This window comes from Entelurus aequoreus, linkage group LG01, assembly GCF_033978785.1.
Source record: "Entelurus aequoreus isolate RoL-2023_Sb linkage group LG01, RoL_Eaeq_v1.1, whole genome shotgun sequence".
Lineage (NCBI taxonomy): Eukaryota > Metazoa > Chordata > Actinopteri > Syngnathiformes > Syngnathidae > Entelurus > Entelurus aequoreus.
In genome coordinates, this window is record NC_084731.1 from 78,210,743 (window position 1) to 78,227,920 (window position 17,178).

Below are 17,178 nucleotides of genomic sequence, written 5' to 3' on the forward strand. Positions count from 1 at the left end.
GCAGATTGAGTTTCTGGAGCATCACATTTGTGGGGTCAATTAAACGCTCAAAATAGCCAGAAAAAGAGAACTTTCATCTGAAACTCGACAGTCTATTCTTGTTCTTAGAAATTAAGGCTATTCCACAAAATTGTTTGGGTGACTCCAAACTTTTGAACGGTAGTGTACACACACACACACACACATATATATATATATATATACACACACATGTATAGACACATCTATATACAGTATATATGTAAATATATATATATGTATTTTTTTGGGGGTGACGTTTGGACATATCTGCGTAGAAAACAGTCCTAAAAAAACGACACGACGCCGCACATGAGCTCACCTGCCACCACCTGCTGTTGAAGCGGTTCCTCAGGGGGGCGGGGCTTCAGGATGAACTGGCAGCGCTTGCGCACCTGCAGCTGTTCCGCCAGTATCAACCTCTCTCGGTCTTCGGGCGAGGTGGCGCTCTGTGACGACGCTTGTCGGGCGTGACTCATGTGGATGCTGAAGGGGAACTCGTGACCTGGCGCACAAGGAGGAAAGGGGAACATCATCGCATTGCAGAAGAGCACCTGGATAAATGGTGTACTTCTGGCAATGCTGACTTAGCGCTTTCAACAAAAATACACCAAACAACAGCACTGTCACACATTAAATAATTATCGCTTTTGTACAATAATAACAATAATCAAAAAATGCCATAATGTATGAAAATCTGAGTCATACAATACATCATGGATAATAAAAAGACAAACACGTACTGATGTGTGATATTCCTCTTCAAACCAGGTGAGGGCGCTGTTCTGACAATGTCAACACTGCTGTTAGATTATTCAAGGTCAATAGAAGTGCACTATGATTCGATTATTTACTATACATGCTCTGTATTAAAGGCCTACTGAAATTTTTTTTTTATTTAAACGGGGATAGCAGATCCATTCTATGTGTCATACTTGATCATTTCGTGATATTGCCATATTTTTGCTGAAAGGATTTAGTAGCGAACAAAAACGATAAAGGTCGCAACTTTTGGTCGCTGATTAAAAAAAAGCCTTGCCTATACCGGAAGTAGCGTGACGTCACCGGAGGAAGGACTCCTCACATTTTCCCATTGTTTACAATGCAGCGAGAGAGATTCGGACCGAGAAAGCGACGATTACCCCATTAATTTGAGCGAGGATGAAAGATTCGTGGATGAGGAAAGTGAGAGTGAAGGACTACAGTGCAGTGCAGGATGTATCTTTTTTCGCTCTGACCGTAACTTAGGTGCAAGGGTTCATTGAATTCCACACTTTCTCCTTTTTCTATTGTGGATCACGGATTTGTATTTTAAACCACCTCGGATACTATATCCTCTTGAAAATGAGAGTCAAGAACGCGAAATGGACATTCACAGTGACTTTTATCTCCACGACAATACATCGGCAAAGCTCTTTAGCTACTGAGCTAACGTGATAGCATCGGGCTCAAATGCAGATAGAAACAAAATAAATAAATCCCTGACTGGAAGGATAGACAGAAGATCAACAATACTATTAAACCATGGACATGTAACTACACGGTTAATAATTCCCAGATTGGCGAAGCTTAACAATGCTGTTGCTAACAACGTCATTGAAGCTAACTTAGCAACGGGACCTCACAGAGCTATGATAAAAACATTAGCACTCCACCTACGCCAGCCAGCCCTTATCTGCTCATCAACACCCGTGCTCACCTGCGTTCCAGCAATCGACGGAAGGACGAAGGACTTCACCCGATCATCCGTGCGGTCGGCGGCTAGCGGCAGCTAGCGGCGGCTAGCAGCGGCTAGCGCGTCTGCTATCCAAGTCAAAGTCCTCCTGGTTGTGTTGCTACAGCCAGCCGCTAATACACCGATCCCACCTACAACTTTCTTCTTTGCAGTCTTCATTGTTCATTAAACAAATTGCAAAAGATTCACCAACACAGATGTCCAGAATACTGTGGAATTTTGAGATGAAAACAGAGCTTTTTTGTATTGGATTCAGTGGGGTACCAATACTTCCGTTTCAACGATTGACGTCACGCGCATACGTCATCATATATCGACGTTTTCAACCGGAAGTTTAGCGGGAAATTTAAAATTGCACTTTATAAGTTAACCCGGCCGTATTGGCATGTGTTGCAATGTTAAGATTTCATCATTGATATATAAACTATCAGACTGCGTGGTCGGTAGTAGTGGGTTTCAGTAGGCCTTTAATGTTAATGTTTAGTGGTCCGAGGTATCGTCAAAAGCTATCGTACAATAGTTTTCCTCAAAATACCCATCTGGCAACCCAGTCGGAAATTACATGAAATAAACAGATTCAGGTTGGAAACACATAATTAATATTTGTGTGTCGATTAAGAATGGTACAAAGCATTAGATTGAGTCTTTTATTATTTGTCTTTTTGACCCTATATATTGCTTAGCTTATTCTTACACTTGTAAGACTGGTTTCCTTACATCAGGGATGTCCAATGTGTGGCCCACAGCAAATATTTTAATGGCCTGCTGCACATTTTAAAAATTCTGTTACAAAAAAAAACAGGAAAAGCGGAATAAAAGAGCAAACAGGTGTAAAGCGGGGGTGTCCAAACTACGGCCCGTCAGCCTCTTTAATTTGGCCGGCATGACGTCATGAGTTCAACAAAGCATCAAATTGCTTTCAAATTAATCCTAAATCTCTGAATGCTACATATTTGCTGCCATCTTGTGGATAATGTGAGCAATGCAGATCAATGGCCCTTAAAAGTACTTTAAATAATAGCACAGCATTTACTTATATGACACAATCCACACAACCTTACTTAGTCATGGTGAAAAAATATAATGAAGAAAAAAACTAACATAAAGGTCAACACACATGGTCACACATAACACAACCTGCTCACTGTACATTGTGGATATTATGAAAAACGTCCAAACACTATAAAAAATAATAATAATAATTACACCCATTTAAATCCATTAGAATGCATGATGGGAAAATTGTAAAACACTCTCTACACACTTATCCATGTTTGGCACATTTTAGCTGCTTGATATTTCTGATAGATTACAAAACTTTAGGAAATTCGTCACGGAAGTAAACAAGGTAGGAGTCAAACTTTCACATACTCTTAATATCCAATTATATTAATTATATATCCATTATATGCGCACACACACACACATATATACATACATATTAATTTTGTATTGATAAGACATAATATATATATATATATATATATATATATATATATATATATATATATATATATATATATATATATATATATATATATATATATATATATATATATATATATATATATATATATTACTTTACATGCTTCTGGCCAAATTCTTTTAGACAATGTGGCCCCCAAATCAAAAAGTTTGGACACCCCTGGTGTCAAGTAACAGGCAAAAGTTGAAATGCTGATACTAAAAATTAGGAATTAACAATAAAAGAAATTTAAGCCGATAGCGATAACTTCCTGCTTCTCAGGAACAATACTGACAAACGATTAGTTTTAACTGTAGTTTGTGCACACCTTCCTTTGCGGCTGGCTTTGGGGCGCCTTCATCTGGCTTTCACAACACCTTTGTAGCGATGTTGCTGTTTCAGGTGGCTGATAAGATTCGATGTGTTAAAGTGTGACAAGTTGTTTTTTTTGCGGAACGTTTGTTGCAAAGAGCACGCAATATGACTTCCTCTGAAAAAGACAATAAGGTCCGAAAAGATAGACGCCATGTTCGTTTGCGATGTGGTCCAGGGAAGTTCACTGCACGAGTAGGAGAAAAGGAGCGCTTGATTTGCTCACCTTGGCCCACCAGTACGGGTTGGAGCTTTTTTCTTCTTTGGTTATCAGGCTTTATTTTTAATGATAGTGAATTTATCGGTGTGACGTCATAATTATCAGTTTGTTATTTATCATGCACCCTGGCACACCTGCCTTACCTGTTCTTAACTTCAAATGTACAGTATATATTTAGCATTAAAACACATGAGGTGAACAAACAACCTGGAAGATTAAATACTGCACATTTTCTTTCTTCCTACTCCGTTTCGAACATGATGAATGGTTCAAGGGTGATGTGCATCAAAGTAAATGAAGCGTTGCAGAAGAACATAGAGAGGAAAGGATAAGGTGTGTTGTCTGACTGACCAATGAGAGGATAAGGTGTGTTGTCCCTCTTGGAGAGGATCCAAAGCTGGTAGTCCTTCACGTTGCCCTGAACACAACACAAAGTCAGCCATTTCTTTCCACATCAATGACAAAAAAATTTCAGGGATAAATTCATTTGTCGATAATCGAGGATCTTTTTTTCCCATGGCAGTACGTTTGGGTTGAGAGAGCATTTAAAGCGGGAGAATGTCGGATGTCTGGAGGACGAAGTCTACGACGCTCCTTGGTAAATAGTAAGCTTGTTAGCTCGCTAGCTTAAGACAGAGAGACTGAATGGTGCGAAAATGTATTTAAGACAATTTGAAGCATTATAAAACACTAGGAGTGATTTTGTGTCTCTTTACACCTTGATGTGTGTCACTTTAAGAGAAAAACATGTGACTGATACAGCTGCTGTGTTGTTTGACTGCCAAGTGCCAAAGTGCAAAACAGCGCGTACTAAATAAAGTCAGGAAGGAGAGCCTGCCATGTTTGAAATGGTTTTTCGTCTCCATCACTCCAACATCCACTTAAATTGAACTAAGAAAAATAATATTTTGATATTATACCAACAAATAGCAATAAATAAGGTACATTTTCTTCTTTTCCCGTTTACTGTTTGGCTCATTGACAAGAAAAACTAAAAATTATATCTATTTATTGTATTTTTTTCAGGACAAGTTTAGTGACTTTTTTTACCAGCAGATGGAGGATGACCATTATGAAACACCAAACACAGTATCAGTGCATTGTCAATACAGCTAGTGAGTGTGCCACACACTCACCGAGGCGTCATTTACCCATCACTAATATTTTAGTTAAAGTCTGCCAGCTAAACGTTATATCAATACCAGTGGTTCTCAAACTGTGGTAGTGGTACGCCAAATAATCACTTAATCAAATATCGTAATGTAATGTAATTCATTTTTTAAGTACAGTATTTCATTTTCCAATATACAAACACAGTGTTACTGTTCAAACTGTGAGTAATGTTAGTGGCCAAAAACATTAAATACTCTTGTTAAATAAAACCTCTGCCTTGTTTTTAATGAATACTTGAGCCTACTACGCTACTGTATTTTATTGTTGGTCATTATGGTGGTACTGGGAGAGCCAAGGTTTTCTGAAGTTATACTTGGTGAAGAAAGTTTGATTTATACTGTACCTGTGTGCATCTTTCTAAACACTTCATCATCACACCACAAAGTGCTCTTTTGTTTTCACTGCTGCTATATTGACAAAAGTTAATACTTTGTTTTTACTGGGTCTTTGTCTGCCCTGCTTTAAAATGGACAAACTTTTATTACAGTGAAACCTCCATTTACGAACTTAAATGCTGCAAATGCTGCTTCTTGGTCAGGTTTCGTAAATCAAAAAAGTTTGTATAGTGAAGCAAATTTCTCCATAAGAAACAATGTAAATATGAATAATGGGTTACAGCCTCGACAAAAGTCCATATTTTAGTGAAGGATTGTACACTTTGAACACAATGTAAAGTACTTTTTATCAAACAAACATAACAAGCAGGTGATCTCTTTATTAACAACTAAAACAGCAACAACAGGCTGTATGCTCTGCTTTGCCAATATGCACACAGCACACATACAAGTACCTTTGGTGCCCTCACAAACACTCAGAAATCCCAAAAATTCCTAACTTTAATAACCATATTGTGACAAAAATAAACATTTAAAAACTAAGTCCACTGACATTACATTAACTTCGGCAGAGGAATGGCTCACGAGAGGAGAGAAAATAGCAGACAGAGGGGGAGAAGGGATGGGGACGGGTGCATGTGTGTGTGCTCTTGGAAGAGACACCACTGAACGGGAGGTCGTCTTCTCCTCTGCTGTGAAATAAGTCCGCTTTGGCATATTTTTCTAGAAAAGTCCATTCTCATCATAATTAAAGTTAAAGTACCAATGATTGTCACACACACACTAGGTGTGATGAAATTTGTCCTCTGCATTTGACCCATCCCCTTGATCACCCCCTGGGAGGTGAGGGGAGCAGTGGGCAGCAGCGGTGCTGCGCCCGGGAATCATTTTTGGTGATTTAACCCCCAATTCCAACCCTTGATGCTGAGTGCCAAGCAGGAAGGTAATGGGTCCCATTTTTATAGTCTTTGGTATGACTCGGCCGGGGTTTGAACTCACAACGTACCGATCTCAGGGTGGCCACTCTAACCACTAGGCAACTGAGTAATTAAAAACCTGCTGTGGTCCGAAGTCGGCTTTCTCAATCCCTTTAAAACGAGCAAGCACAAAATGAATGAAGCGTTCGTGGTTCGCACTTGGTGCAATCTAAAAGTTTGTAAACCAAAAACGTTGTAAATGGAGGGGTTTATTTTTGTAGCAGCCTAATGAGAATCAGTTCATCTATAAATATTTCTGAATGAACTCGTCATCTTTATTGTTACTTTACACATGGCTATAAATATCTCAATCTGTATTTGAATGTTGATGGTTGAGTCAGAGCCGCTGAAGAGGTCTACGATTAGTTGCACCGCTACTCACAATGATGCTAAACTGCTGCAGGGCCAGTCGGATCACTTCAGTGGTGGAATCCGAGTTGCTGACGGGCAAAGTCTTGGTCTGATCGGGGAAGGAAGAAGGCGCACAATGTTACACACAAACACAGGTGTCACCACACGCTTGTACACTGCAAATTATCTGCTACTACCTCAGATTTAAACTATTATTTCTAGAAATGTCCATATTTTTAAGAGCAATTTACTTATTTGTAGGCATTGACTAATTTTAATTTTAGCATGAATAATTATATTTTTTCTTGTGTGGTTTAAATAAAAAAATAAAATAATTATTCCAGTAAGATATTTTTTCTCCCAATAGAAAATAGTGTTTAAAGATCCAGCAACATCTCCAAGATGCTTAATTTAAGAATTGCAAGATGAATAAAGCTTCTTTTCAGAAAAAACTACCGTAAATTCTGGACTATAAGCCGCTACATTTTCCTCATGCTTTTCCTTGCGGCTTATTAAACGGTGCGGCTAATTGATGGATTTTCATCGCTGACGGCCATAGAGTAAATAGTTTAAAAAAACAAACAAAGCAAATACACTGAAAAGGTGTGTCATTGTTTGTGCTATGGTGCCATCTTTTGGACGAGTTTGCTCACTGCAGGTGCTGCAGTATCCTTCTTTTTGAGCTTTCAACCGGAAGTAGAAGTTCCGTTCCATCTTCTATTCGTCCATAGCGTTTCTACTCTATGGATTCTTCTTCATCACTCCAAGCAATGTTTGTACGTTTTACAATAAAACTAAAACAATTCATACTTACTAAGATGTCCCATGTGTAATGTCTGTAGGAGTGTTTTCATGCATATTTGTATGTGCTATCGTAATGTAATCAAGCTAGCGAAGTTAGCATGAGCTAATATGCTAACATTGCGAGAGGCAATGATGAGAGATATAGCAGATTAGTCTCGCCTAACAAGTGGCTGTCTTGCTTCTGTAGACAACAGGGAATAACGTTTATTGATAACTGTCCCTCTTTCTGGGGCAAACCAGGCTTGCTGATGAGAGACGGCCTTCACCCTAACCAGGAAGGCGCCATCATCCTGACTAGAAACATAGACTACTGTTTAAGTCTCACTTGACTGACTAAACTAGAGCAAGCCCGGTCACAGGCAATTACAGTCTGTTAGTCCGGGTGAGGAGTCAGTTAAACTAGAACTAGCCAGCGCCAGGCTGGATAATCCATGTACGCATAGCAATTCTCTTAGAATAATACACAGTTCACATAATGTTTTTTCTGTTGTGACTGTGTCAGAGGTGGACATGCATTCTACTGAGGTGGCAAATTATGATATGTCCAGTCTATTGCAGCACCAAGCAAACAATCGGAAAATTCCCGTCATATCAATTCCTAGATATGGTCGAAACTATTTAAAGTGCACTACGCATAATAAACGCAACATTGTTAATATTGCTACTACGGATAATCTTAACAAAAACTCGTCAAAACAGCCCAATACCTATAATATATGCTTTTTAAACATAAGATCATTGTCTCCCAAGGCGTTATTAGTTAATGAGGTCATTAGAGACAACAATCTTAACGTCATTGGTCTTAGCGAAACCTGGCTCAAACCAGACAAATTTTTTGCGCTAAATGAGGCATCTCCTCCTAACTATACGAATGCGCATGTTGCCCGTCCTCTTAAAAGGGGAGGGGGTGTCGCACTAATATACAATGAAAATTTCAACCTTACCCCTAACCTGAATAATAAATATAAATCGTTTGAGGTGCTTACTATGAGGTCTGTCACACCGCTACCTCTCGACCTGGCTGTTATATACTGCCCCCCTGGGCCCTATTCGAACTTCATCAGTGAATTCTCAGAGTTCGTTGCTGATCTAGTGACGCACGCCGACAATATAATCATAATGGGGGACTTTAATATCCATATGAATACCCCATCGGACCCTCAGTGCGTGGCGCTCCAGACCATAATTGATAGCTGTGGTCTTACACAAATAATACATGAACCCACGCTTCGCAACGGTAATACAATAGACCTAGTGCTTGTCAGGGGTGTCACCACCTCCAAAGTTATGATACTTCCATATACTAAAGTAATGTCCGATCATTACCTTATAAAATTTGAAGTTTTGACTCATTGTCAACAAGCTAATAATAACAATAATAACTGCTATAGTGGCCGCAACATTAATGCTGCCACAACGATGACTCTTGCTGACCTACTGCCTTCGGTAATGGCACCATTCCCAAATTATGTCGGCTCTATTGATAACCTCACTAACAACTTTGACGAAGCCCTGCGCAAAATTATTGATAGTATAGCACCGCTAAAGCAAAAAAGGGCCCCTAAAAGGCGCACCCCATGGTTTACAGAAGAAATTAGAGCTCATAAATTATCATGTAGAAAGCTGGAACGCAAATGGCGCGCGACTAAACTTGAGGTTTTCCATCAAGCATGGAATGATAGTTTAATAACTTATAAACGCATGCTTACCTTAGCTAAAGCTAAATACTACTCAAATCTCATCCGCCTCAACAAAAACGATCTTAAATTTCTGTTTAGTACAGTAGCATCGCTAACCCAACAAGGGACTCCTCCCAGTAGCTCCACCCACTCGGCAGATGACTTTATGAATTTCTTTAATAAGAAAATTGAACTCATTAAAAAGGAGATTAAAGACAACGCATCCCAGCTACAACTGGGTTCTATTAACACAAATACGACTGTATATACGACGGATACCGCCCTCCAAAATAGCCTCTCTATTTTTGATGAAATAACATTAGAGGAATTATTACAGCGTGTAAGTGGGATAAAACAAACAACATGTTTACTTGACCCACTTCCTGGGAAACTTATCAAGGAACTGTTTGTATTATTAGGTCTATCAGTGTTAAATATTATAAACGTATCACTTTCCTCCGGCACTGTTCCCCTAGCATTCAAAAAAGCGGTTATTCATCCTCTGCTCAAAAGACCTAACCTTGATCCTGACCTCATGGTAAACTACCGACCGGTCTCCCACCTTCCGTTTATTTTGAAAATTCTCGAAAAAATTGTTGCACAGCAGCTAAATGAACACTTAGTGACTAACAATCTCTGTGAACCTTTTCAATCCGGTTTCAGGGCAAATCACTCTACGGAGACAGCCCTCGCAAAAATGACTAATGATATATTGGGTATTATCTTCGACCCAACTCTCTCGTTTGAGTCACACATTAAGAGTGTTACTAAAACGGCCTTCTTTCATCTCCGTAATATCGCTAAAATTTGTTCCATCTTGTCCACTAGTGAGGCTGAGATCATTATTCATGCGTTTGTTACGTCTCGTGGACTGGACTTTCACAATATCATGTCAGACCCACTCGACATCCATTGCTTTCGGTCTCCCCTAGAGGGGGGGGGGGGTTACCCACATATGCGGTCCTCTCCAAGGTTTCTCATAGTCATTCACACCGACGTCCCACTGGGGTGAGTTTTTCCTTGCCCGTATGTGGGCTCTGTACCGAGGATGTCGTTGTGGCTTGTGCAGCCCTTTGAGACACTTGTGATCTAGGGCTATATAAATAAACATTGATTGATTGATTGATGTTTACAAGTGTCTGTGTTAGTATTAATAACTTACAATGGCATTGTTTTTGTATTGTTTCAGTTTCACAAATTTCTCAGTAAATTCACCTAAACGCCATTGTGGAGTTATTGAGTCTGTTTAGCTGATTGGAGAGCAAGCTAAACAGACGACAACATCTGTTTTGTTTGATCAGCCATTTTACTGCCGTGTTACAGACACCGCTTAGGAAACAGTTATCGTATGTAAATAACTCATTTTACAACATATATATCTGGGGCGTATAGTCTGGTGCAGCTAATAAACTAATATATGGAAAAATTTATTTTTCTTCTAAAATTTAGTGGGTGCGGAAAATACGGTACATATTTTTATCTTAAAAGTCCTGCTAATTTCTAGATATACAAATCTTAATTCGGGATGCCTTATCAATTAAAAGATCTGTCCGTGCATCTAGTTGATTTCACTAGTTTTTTAGTATTTTTTTCCTCAAATCTAGACTTTTTATCTTTTTTTCTTCTAAAATTTAGTGGGTGCGGGAAATACGGTACATATTTCTAGCTTAAAAGTCCTGCTAATTTCTAGATATACAAATCTTAATTCAGGATGCCTTATCAATTAAAAGATCTGTCCGTGCAGCTACCGGTGGTTGATTTCACTAGTTTTTTTAGTAGTTTTTTCCTCAAATCTAGACTTTTTATCTTAGTTTTTGCAGCGGACTCACCACAGCGTAAGTGTTGAGTCCCTTCCCATACACCCTGAGAGGGATGGTTTTAGGTTCTTCCTTCTCTTTTTCCTCTTTAATGCGTCTGCAGAGAAAAGACAATTAGTCGCGTAAACGCTGAACACACCAAAACTCTATAATGTTGATAACAGAAGCGCACCTTTTGAGGAGAGCCAGCCAGTGGTCTTTCTGTTCCGCCGAGCTGCGTGAAGACGGTAAAGACAAAACTGACATGAAGGATGTTTTTTTTGGTTAGCAGTTAGCATGACTCGTTGTACACAAAGAGTGTCTCACCTGAACGTGGCAACAGAGTTGCAGGTGGGCCAGCCCAAGACGAAGCTCCTGTCGGGGCAGGTGCTTCCCTCACACACCTCCTCCATGCAACTCGCTGTCCACATCTCGCTCACACACACCTGCGCCTTCTGTTTGAACTGGTTGGCTGACCTGGCGATGCAAATAAAATCCTATTGTTTCCCTGTCACACCAATGCATGCTGTTTTTAACCACGCTTGTGCTCACTTGGCTTTGGCGATCACCAGGATGTCTGTGAAGAGGAAGAGGTTTCTGTCCTGAGTCTGCATGCCGGTCTTCAGCTGAGTATGCCCGTGCAGGAGAAACGACCTGTTGGGCACTTTCAGGAAGGACTGGACCAAAGAGCATGTTTCTTGGAACACGGGAACTGAGAGATTCTCTCTGGTAAAAAACAACACATGGATTTCAACACCTCCAAATTTGGTAATGAAAACTAAAACTAAGCTGCACGCTACAATCAAACACCTGGTGTGTAGTAAGCACAATACTTGCAGTATAAACACATTGTAGGACAAGACTGGCACATTCAACTTTAATGGCAAAGACTCCTTCCTGACTACGGCAACTAGTGGTGCTAAAAAAATATATACATATATATAATATATACACACACATACACACATAGTATACATTAGGGGTGTGGGAAAAAATCGATTCGAATTCGAATCGCGATTCTCACGTTGTGCGGTTCAGAATCGATTCTCATTTTTAAAAAATCTATTTTTTTTATTTTATTTTTTTATTAATCAATCCAACAAAACAATACACAGCAATACCATAACAATGCAATCCAATTCCAAAACCAAACCCGGCCCAGCAACACTCAGAACTGCAATAAACAGAGCAATTGAGAGGAGACACAAACACGACACAGAACAAACCAAAAGTAGTGAAACAAAAATGAATATTATCGACAACAGTATCAATATTAGTTACAATTTCAACATAGCAGTGATTAAAAATCCCTCATTGACATTATCATTAGACATTTATAAAAAAAATTAAAAAAAGAACAATAGTGTCACAGTGGCTTACACTTGCATCGCATCTCATAAGCTTGACAACAGACTGTGTCCAATATTTTCACAAAGATAAAATAAGTCGTATTTTTTATTCATTTAATAGTTAAAACAAATTTACATTATTGCAATCAGTTGATAAAACATTGTCCTTTACAATTATAAAAGCTTTTTACAAAAATCTACTACTCTGCTTGCATGTCAGCAGACTGGGGTAGATCCTGCTGAAATCCTATGTATTGAATGAGTAGAGAATCGTTTTGAATCTTGGCAAAAATCTTAGCCACACGATTATCAAATGTAATAGGAAAATTAATTCATACTGACCAAACTGGCTTCATGGAAGGTCGACAATCTTCAGACAATACAAGGAAATTGTTTAATGTTATTTACTATGCTAGAAGTCTCCCTTATCCCACAGCAGTATGTACTGTTGATGCGGAGAAGGCATTCGACCGCATAAACTGGTCATTTATGTTTTGCACATTACGTAAATTTGGATTTGGAGATAATTTTATACAATGGATTAAGATGCTTTATACAAGGCCCATGGCATCAGTCAAAACCAATCATATTTCAGAACCTTTTTCGTTAAAAAGAGGAGTAAAACAGGGATGTCCTGCATCTGGATTATTATTTAATTTGGTTATTGAACCCTTAGCTGCAAAAATAAGAAGTGAAAATAATATTCATGGTATAAAAATTGGCTCCCAGTATAATAAGCTATCGATGTATTGTGACAACATAATTCTCTACCTGTCACATGTTAACTCCTATCTTCACTCTATCAATAATGTCATCACTGAATATGGCTGTTTATCAGGGTATAAAGTCAATTGAGACAAATGTGACATATTACCACTTAATAAACACTGCAAGAAATCACAAGTTCAGAACTCCAAAATTAAATGGAAAGAGGCACAAATCATATATCTAGGACTACACATTACACCAAACCTTTATACAAGCAGAGATCTAAATCTTAAACATTTAAAAAATAAGATAGAATCCAAAATGGAACGCTGGGCACGTCTCCAAATATCACTTTGGGGTCGGGTGAACAGTAAAAATGAGTATACTGCCAGCAGTTAATTATATACTGAAAATGATGCCTGTCCTAATTAATAAAAGTTGGTTTAAGAAAATACATACAATGATATCACATTTTATATGGTGTGGAAAGAAGGCCAGTTGTTCATACTTAAGGTTGTCTTGTACACAAGATAAAGGAGGACTACAATTACCAAACTTCTTACGTTATTATATCTCCTTCGGTTGTGAACAAGCAAGCCACTTATTTCATTCTTCTGCAGATAAGGACTGGATCAACATAGAAAAAAATATGTTAATGAATTTTGACATTAATGTGGGGAGTTTATATTATATTTAATAAATAACTAATGAATTGAGGCACAGCCCAATAGAAGCCACCTTTAACATTCTAAAACTGTGTCAGAAAATACTAGGATTTAAGTCAATGACATCTGTAAATCAACCGCTTTGGTACAATCCTAATATCATAATTAATAAAAATGTGGTTAAATGGACAACATGGAAAGACAGAGGTATTACTAAACCCCATCATATTATTAATAAAAAATCTTTTAAACCGTTCAATGATTTAGTTCATCAATATAATGTACCCAGGAATCATTTTTTAAATGTTATCTCTTTAAAACACGCTGTAAATAAATGCATATCATCTGAAAGTATGTCCTTGAATAGCCATGAACTGGAAGATGCACTTTTTAATCAAGATACAATTAAGAAATTAATTAAACTATTTTATGGAATAATAAATGAACACCACACTAGAAATGCAAATGATGCATGTGTTGGGAAATGGATGATGGACTTAAACATTGTAGATGAAAGAGACATATCATGGAATGATATTTGGAAAAATGCCAATAAGCCCTTTAGAGGCATTAAAGATAAACTGACTCAATTTAAGATATTGAATAGATTGTATTTTACATCTTCTCAGCTGTTTAAAATTGGTGTAGTAGATAGCAAGTTATGTATGAAGTGTCGGGCAGCCGAGGCAACTCTTGTTCATTTATTGTGGGAATGTCAGAGAATAAAAGAGTTATGTTTGAAAACAACAAAAGAAGCAATCACAGTCCTTAATATAAATATCCCAATGACACTGCAAACTTGTATTCTTGGGGATCTCCATCAATTTAGTAATGTGTCATCAAAGAGTAAAAATGCATTTTTTTCAATATGCATAATAACAAAAAGGGTAATATTAAAAAAATGGATAGATGTTGATAGTCTAACTCATACTGACTGGTACACACAAGCTACGGAGATGATATCAGTAGAAAAAACTGCATTTAGTTTAGATAATAATGAGTCATATATTAGAATATGGGATCCATTATTTAAATTTGTTTTAACTATTAAATGAACCAAAATATGACTTACTATATCATTGTGGAAAATATTGGACAGTGTGTTGTCAAGTTTATGAGATGCGGTGCAAGTGTAAGCCACTGTGACACTATTGTTCTTTTTTATTAATGTTTGTAATGATAATATCAACGAGGGATTTTTAATCACTGCTATGTTAAAATCGTTACTAATATTGATACTGTTGTTGATAATATTAATTTTTGTCTCACTACTTTTAGATTGTTCCGTGTCATGTTTGTGTGTCCTCATTTGCTCTGTTTATTGCTATTCTGAATGTTGCTGGGTCGGGTTTGGTTTTGAAATTGTATTGCATTATTATGGTATTGTTGTGTATTGTTTTCATTAAAAAATAATAATAAAATAATCGTTTTTGAATCGAGAATCGTGTTGAATTGAAAAAAAAAATCAATTTTGAATCAAATCGTGACCCCAAGAATCGATTTTGAATCGAATCGTGGGACACCCGAAGATTCACAGCCCTAGTATACATATATATATATATATATATATATATATATATATATATATATATATATATATATATATATATATATATATATATATATATATATACATATACATATATATATATATATATATATATATATATATATATATATATATATATATATATATATATATATATATATATATATATATACACATACACACGTATATGTTCATATATATAAACATATATGTACAAACATATATATACAGTACAGGCCAAAAGTTTGGACACACCTCCTCATTCAGTTTTCTTTATTTTCATGACTATTTACATTGTAGATTGTCACTGAAGGCATCAAAACTATGAATTAACACATGTGGAGTTATGTACTTAACAAAAATAGGTTAAATAACTGAAAACATGTTTTATATTCTAGTTTCTTCAAAATAGCCACCCTTTGCTCTGATTACTTTTTTGCACACTCTTGGCATTCTCTCGATGAGCTTCAAGAGGTAGTCACCTGAAATGGTTTTCATTTCACAGGTGTGCTTGAAGCTCATAATTTTTATTCCAAATAATGCATTGCGAGAGTCGCTTCGAGTCGAGAATGGTGTTTAATCGAGAATCGATTCTGAATCGAATTGTCACCTTAAGAATTGAAATTGGATTGAATCGCGAGGTCCCCAAAGACTCCCACCACTCACGGCAACACACTGAGGACAAACTGAAATAAATGCATACTTGCACATGAGACTCAGAAGTGTGAGAAAAGATATAACAACTGGACAGCACAGTTATTGTTATCAGTTCCTGTTAAATGGTAAATAACAAAATAAAAAAGTTATTATTACACAAATTAACATTTATTACCACATGAACATACAAAAGTATCGATTCTCAGGTAGCGGGATTTTCTGTATTGATTAAAATGTGAAAGGTACCCAACCCTGGCTGCACCAAATTTTCAGTCCATGCCTGGAGCAAGTTAACAAGGCATTAAAATACGTGCCAGTACGGCAGGTCTGTTGTGATCATACATTTTTGTCCAGAATATTTTCAGGATCTACCAGAGTGGTCCCAAAGGTCGACTGGTCGATTGCGATCGGCAGGTAGCCTGTAGCTGGACTGATTTATTGCAATAACATTTTTATTTGACTTATTCTATACTTTCACAAGTCAGGCTATTGGAGGATCAGATGCAGCCCTCAGAACTGGTTTGGCAAATTAAGACCCATATGAGAAGCAAAGTTGAGTTTTTGTGAGGACAGTTGGTCACAATCATTTGGCGCCAAGAATGAGGCAGGCACACGTAAAGTCAAAAAGTGGTTTTCTTTCGCTTTACTGGGACGAATAGGAAAAATAAATAAAGTACTGCTCAGCACTACATGGTCATCTGGTGTGTGTGGGAAGTATTTTACCTGGAAAGCGTCTTGGACCTGGCCAGAGCCTTGCTGATGACCAAAGCGGGGGCGGACTTGCGTCGAACACTTTGGGACTTCATCCGCTAAAAGAGACAGCATGAAGGTTGCTTGAGGACTTGGTTCGGAGACTGGAATGTCACATGTTCAAGACCCGACAAGCCGTAGTGGTTATAACAAGTTAATTCAGAGGTTTTCTTCCTGTCAGTCACACCCCAGTGACCTGGACAGATGTGGCCGTGACAGTGACCCGCTGGAAAATGTTTGTCAAAAGTTAGCAAAAAAAAGGAACGTAGTTATGATGTTATTTTTAAGATAATGGTGATCAATGAAGACAATAAACTGCTGAAGTGCGAATACACGTTGAATCCTTTTAATGGCCATCTACCACTTTTTTTTCCATCATTTTATCATAAAAAATATTTTTTCCAAAAATCCTCCTTGCAAAAGTTGCCTTATATTTACAATCGTCTTATGTTCAGGTCAATAATAGCATAGTATACATATGAGTTATGTGTACAGTCGTCCCTTGCGACAACGCACCTCAAATATTGTGGCTTTACTCCATGGTTAATTATTTATTTGTTTTTAAAAAGCATATT

General features: G+C 37.6%; 1 protein-coding gene across 3 annotated transcripts in view; it reads right to left on the reverse strand.

The window, feature by feature from the left end:
- LOC133657553 (rho GTPase-activating protein 20-like) overlaps nucleotides 1–17,178 on the reverse strand; it is a 45,797-nt gene that overhangs the window by 19,542 nt on the left and 9,077 nt on the right. For all 3 annotated transcript variants that reach the window (XM_062059034.1, XM_062059030.1, XM_062059020.1), the window contains 8 exons: nucleotides 16,577–16,662; nucleotides 11,478–11,651; nucleotides 11,253–11,402; nucleotides 11,119–11,160; nucleotides 10,959–11,043; nucleotides 6,678–6,755; nucleotides 4,162–4,228; nucleotides 341–523 (listed from right to left, as the gene is read on the reverse strand). In XM_062059034.1, coding sequence (XP_061915018.1) covers nucleotides 341–523; nucleotides 4,162–4,228; nucleotides 6,678–6,755; nucleotides 10,959–11,043; nucleotides 11,119–11,160; nucleotides 11,253–11,402; nucleotides 11,478–11,651; nucleotides 16,577–16,659 — 862 coding nt within the window. In that variant the 5' untranslated portion in view covers nucleotides 16,660–16,662. The remainder of the gene's footprint in view (nucleotides 1–340; nucleotides 524–4,161; nucleotides 4,229–6,677; nucleotides 6,756–10,958; nucleotides 11,044–11,118; nucleotides 11,161–11,252; nucleotides 11,403–11,477; nucleotides 11,652–16,576; nucleotides 16,663–17,178) is intronic.